The 5,922-nt window shown below is 34.9% G+C and overlaps 1 protein-coding gene across 1 annotated transcript in view; it reads right to left on the reverse strand.

The window, feature by feature from the left end:
• Window positions 1–5,922, reverse strand: part of LOC106470438 — a 16,279-nt gene that overhangs the window by 9,306 nt on the left and 1,051 nt on the right. Inside the window, exons 2-5 of the mRNA XM_013930997.2 lie at window positions 3,782–3,924; window positions 3,431–3,700; window positions 2,495–2,812; window positions 1,744–1,833 (exon numbers count right to left, since the gene is read on the reverse strand). Of these exons, the coding sequence (XP_013786451.2) occupies window positions 1,744–1,833; window positions 2,495–2,812; window positions 3,431–3,700; window positions 3,782–3,924 (821 nt within the window). The remainder of the gene's footprint in view (window positions 1–1,743; window positions 1,834–2,494; window positions 2,813–3,430; window positions 3,701–3,781; window positions 3,925–5,922) is intronic.

Genomic DNA, 5,922 nt, shown 5'->3' on the forward strand with positions numbered 1-5,922 from the left:
AAGCTGATTCCACTGAAGGTTATAGCCTTGCAAAGTTTTCTGCACTTCCTTGAAAATGTCTTCTCCAGTTGTTGTTCCGTGCATGCTGTAAACGGATACCAACTTTTGTGTGATCTGAAAGTCCAAATTAACACCACGAATGAACACGAGAAGTTGTGACGTACTCGAGAGATCAGTAGACTCATACAGCACCAGAGAATACCACAAGAAGTTCCTAGCTTTCTCGCGTATCTGTAACACCATGTTCTCTCCAAGTTCTTCTGTTCTCAGCACAATTGAACTTGCTGAAAGGCTGATACTTCTAAACAAATTGGCTTTCTCAGGACACAAGTCATTTGATACTTCCATCATACACTCTTTGATGAAGTTGCCGTCAGTAAACGGTTTTCCTCGCTCTGCCATCTTATGTACTATTTTGTAACTTGTACGATTGACAGACTCATTTTCAGCAAACATTCTCGTGAAGAGATTCCTTTGAGATTCCAAAGTACGTTTCATGAACTCAAATTTCTCAGAACGCAACTTTCCAGAAAAATTCGAATATGTTGACAGATGTTTTGTTTCATAGTGATGCCAAAGATTGTACTCTTTCAAAACGGCAACACTTTCGTTGCATATCATGTAACTAGCTTTCTGGTTGTTTGTTTCCACAAAGAAATACTTTTCTCCCCATTCTTCATTGAAAATGTGACACTCAGCGTCTACTTTTCTTCTCTTAGTAGCCATAACGATGGTTGAAGAAAACAGGATCTAAAAATGAAAAACAATTGTTTATTTCCACATTGAATAGTCTACCAAAAAGTTTTAGAAAGATAATAATTTTTCAAAATGTTTTTGACATGTATATAAACATGACAAACTAAATGTAAATAGGTCATGCCATTAAATTACGTTATTACGCAATTTGTTTAAAAGTTTTTCCCGATAAATTATTTGATTAAGCAATTTTTATAATTTGCCAATGTATTTAAAATTTATTATGTAAGTTAATTAGAAGAGCTTTATAAAAAATAATTAATAATATTAAGAATCTTAATAGGCAAATATAGTATTAAGAATGTGATACTAATTTAATCAAAATCTTCGTTAATTTAATTAAATCGTTTTAGCTCATTTGTAGCACAGTGCAGTGGTGGGCTGGATGAATTGATCTCGCAGGCCGGATCTGGCCCACGGGCGTTAGTTTGGTGACCCCTGTCTCAATAGATTGAGAAAAAAATAAGAAAAAATACTTGGAAGTTCAGTTATCTCTCAATAGATGGAGGAACAAATAATAAGGAAAAATACTTGGAAGATCAGTTATCTCTAAATAGATGGAGAAGAAATTAAGAAAAAGATACTTGGAAGCTACGTTATCAGAGGCGACTGCAGGAATGAACTCTCATTGCAGGTACTTACACAAAAAGCGCTCTGATATCCAAAGTTGCCGAATTTTTTATTTCACTGATTTTCCTAAAACTTATATTACTGTCAGATGCAAAAATCAGATTGGACAAATTTGGACATTTTTACTTACACTTTATTTTTTTACATAGTAAGTTTATCTACAATCTAAGATATCTCCATATAAATAATTTTATTTTAGCTCATTTGTGACACAGTGCAGCGGCGGGCCGGATGAACTGACCTCGCGGGCCGTAGTTTGGTGACCCCTGGTGTAGTTAATGGCTTTCAATCCTGCACCGTCAGCGGTGTAGTCAACCTTTCTTTGGCTTCCACCTTCATGGGTCAAGCTGTAAGAACCCATAACTCTGCCTCAAGCATCGCCACTTTCTGCCCGTCGTGGAGTCCACCTCCAGAAACAGCATTGTACATGAAGTCGAAAGGAGTATCCTGGAATAATTTAGAACATTTATATTAAAGTATTTCTTACTTGCAAGTTTCAACTCTTCTGGTATTATTTATTGTATCATTAATGCATCACGAACGAAAAATATTATCACTGGATTTTGTTTTGTTTTTTAGGAGAAACATTACTTTCAAGTTCAAATGGAAATTTTACTAAATCTTACTTTTATGTATTCCAATCTTACTAGAGAAATAATCTATGTAGATTTTTTAGATAAACAAAATCCCATGATAATGATAATTAAGTCTTCTACTTTAAAATTCTCTAATTACGTATATTAATATTACGAGTATGACGAAAAATGCAATATTTCCACACGGTGGGACCGTAGTCAGTCTATGGACTAACAACGCAAAAATCCTGGGTTCTATTCCACCGCAGTAGATACAACATATAACCAAATGTGGCTGTGTTCTAAAACCAGCAAACAAACTCCCACTGAACGTTCGAACAGACTAGAGAACCACTGATATCTTGGTGAAAAGGTTATAAATGGCCGATAGGGTGTACACTAGCATAAAATTCCTTTGGCTAAGCTTTCGTCAGGTTTTGAAACTAGATAATAAAATATTTACTAACTGTACATACGTATCTTATAAAGGATTAACATGTTAATATATATATATATATCTTTGAAAAGCTTACTGCTCCTCCAATAGCGCCACCTGCAGCACCAGAAGTTTCAGCAGCGTCACCTGTAGCACCAGAAGGTTCAGCGGCTCCTGCACAAGCGAGAATTGAAATATCGGCGGAATCTTCTCCTGGGACCATTCCTTGTTCATTGGTGTGGATAGTGGCTTTGAATCCTGCACCGCCAGCAATATAGTAAACCTTTCTTCGGCATCTACCTTCATGGGTCAAGCTGTAAGAATCTATTACGGTACCGGAAGTATCGCCACTCTCAGTACGATCATGAGATCCTCCTCCAGAAACAGCGGAGTACGTCATCGAATATTTGCTAGTCTGTAAAGTTAATGAGTTTATTTTTGGTAAAATATAATTTTCTTCTGTACTTCGTATTCTACTTAGCAGATTTCTTAAAGAAATAGTTTTACTTATCAAGAGTAATATATAAAAGAAATCCAAAAATCACGATCAGAACACTCCAATCTTTTTACACTCAATTTAATCATTTGTTTCATAGACGAAAATCAGAAAACCCCAAAGGAGATGAAGTAGGAGTTAATCTGTCCTCTCTTCTGGTCAACTTACCTAAATTATCATGTGTTATCTTGTCTATGATAATTATATTATTGCTTTAAATTCATTTTTTTGCAAGTATGTAAGCAAATGTGTATTAACTATACAAATTAAGGAAGTCAATTACAACTATCAAGTGTAGGTTTTCTAACAACAGTGAAAATATTCTGCCTTTAAAACAAAAGGGTGGGGGAGGGATACAAGGAATAACCAAATGAGTCTACACTCTTCTACATTTTTAAATTGTCATTCCTTTATAAGAGCAACTAACCTAATGGTTCGTAACTACTCCAATTCGTTTGTGTGAAATAAAACATACACAGGTCAGGAAGTTAAAAAACAATATTTCTCGTTCAGATAGTGAAGCAAACATATACTCACGAAGCCAAGAGAGGGCACTGATGGAGCAGCAGCCTGAGATCCTGATGGCAATGGTGCGTCCAAACATAGAGCTAAGATTTCGTGTTCGTTGGATTTCACTGTTGCTGTGAAACCAGAAGTACCAGCACTGTAGCTAACTTGGCGCTGGCGTCCGTCTGGGATGTTGAAACTGTAGGATCCACTAACATCTCCACCCGTTACTTCAGATTCTGCTCTGGAACTGAATCCTCCGTCACCCTCAGCAGTGAATGCAAAGGAAAAGGAACTAGGCTAATAAAAAAAAAGTTATCTGTGCATGTTCATTTTTTAAAAATTAATAAATGTTAAACACATGTTGTTTCATATTCTTACCTCTTCAACAGCTGCGGAAGCCTCAGGAGCAGAAAGTGAAACAGCCAACGGTCTGTACTGAACGTGTGGTAGTAAATTAAAGTAAAGAGGACTGCTTACATAAGTTCCGAAACTGGCGCCACCATGGAAAGGAACACAATAATCTGGAAAGAAAGTTTACTCAATTATTACCACACCTAAAAACAATTTTATCTTATAAGAGAAATTTATAAATGATTTTAAACTATATTTTTTAATGTTCACTATCTAATCTATCTTAAATATAGGTTGTGGCTAAAATGACTATAAAGTTGATACAATTTATACTGTAAGGATGGTAGATTTGGTCTAATACTTTTGGTAATGAAGAAAATATTACAAAACAATTGAAATCAAATTAACAATTGTTTGTTTCAGAGTAGGACGTTAGACATTAAACTGTTTTATAAATTAAACAGCTATGGGGTGTAGAACCTGACCTTAAAAGTTGGAAGTTTGTAAAAACTATCCAGTACCTAAAACAGTGAAAGACATTTGTGCATTTTTACAATTTGTACGATTTATAGAAGATTTATACCACGTTTTGTATGACTGGAAAAACCATTAAAAAACTGACTGAGAGGAAAATGACATTTCAGTGGACAGACAAAAGACAGCAGACATTTCAGATATCAAGAGATACTCTATTAAAGGCACCAATTCTAAGTCACCCAGATTTCAGTAAGGAGTTTATTCTAAGCACATATGGTTCAGATTTTGCTATAGGTGCAGTATTATCACAGTTGGATGAGAATGGAAAAGAACATCCTATAGCTTGAGGATTCAATTATGGCAACTTGTCCAATATATGTTAAAATTAAAAAAACAAAATCAACTTTTAAAATGCACAATAAAATTTTTATTTGAGAAATGATCAATATTAAAAAGACTCTACATGCTTCGGTAACTTTATGCTACCGTCATCAGGAGTAAAAGTCTACATGACAAGCGGATAGTTTTATAAAGAAAAGGTTTAACTAATTTTATATATGGTGGTGGTATGAGTATTGTGCATAAGAAGTCAATATTTCTTTCCAAAATTGTGACATGTCATTTACAGCACACCTAGCCTTCGCGAAAACATATAGTAGAATAAGTAAAAGGTTTTTTGTTTGGTTAAATATGAGAAAATATATTAAAGATTATTGTGAATCACGCAAAGAATGCCAGAAGCAAAAAATGAACAAACACCTTAGGAATGCTCTTTTATAGAAAATGTTGAGTTTAACCATGTCTTTCCAGTTAACAGCGATAGGCCCCATTGCCTACATCCTATGCAGGAAACAAATATGTACTAGTGTCGCAGATTACCTGTCTAGATTTTCTGAGGCAATATCCCTACCAGGTCAGAAAGCCCAAACAATTTCAAAGCATTTGTAAACTAATTAGTAGCTAAACATGTTAAGAAAATAGAGATCACTGCTTATGGCCCAGCTGCTAATGGTCTGGTGGAAAGGTTTAACTTTACCAGACATGATCTAACAATAATGCCAAAAATATTAGAAAACATGGTCTGAGCAGATTATTTTGCTATTATTAGCATATCAAAGTGCTGAAAACTAATCCACACTAACGTCCTTTCTTTCTACTACATGATAGAGATATAAGGTTGCCCATGCAGGAAAATACTAGCTGCTAGCCAAGTAAATTATGTAATATATTATGATTACAAAGTAGCGTTATTACAAACAATGCAATTAGCATTTCAGTTAGCTAACGAACATTTGACTAAAGCTGTGGAACTGAGATAGACTAAAGTAGCAATAAGGTTCGTTTTGCGACTTTTAGGACTGAAATAATCCCATCGTGTGTACTGTCCTGTAAAGTTAGGTTTTCTATATATACTGGTGAGAAAACAAAAGTCATCTTTTTCAACTAAGACGTCTAGGAACGGTAAAGAGTTATTTTATAAGCTGTACTATTTCCCATAGATCATTTTCCAGACAGTTCTGCTATGATTAGTGTCTGGCGAAAAGCTCCAGCAGGTATTTCGTTTGCAACATTACCATCAACAATTGGTCCAGTTATCAACGTTATTTTCAAGTTTTGAACAACTCGACTTTCAAGATCTACGTATCTACGTGTGCCGATGTTTCCGTTTATCAACGTTAGATTTTAAGATC

The sequence above is a fragment of the Limulus polyphemus genome, unplaced genomic scaffold, assembly GCF_000517525.1.
Source record: "Limulus polyphemus unplaced genomic scaffold, Limulus_polyphemus-2.1.2 Scaffold4003, whole genome shotgun sequence".
NCBI classification, from domain to species: domain Eukaryota; kingdom Metazoa; phylum Arthropoda; class Merostomata; order Xiphosura; family Limulidae; genus Limulus; species Limulus polyphemus.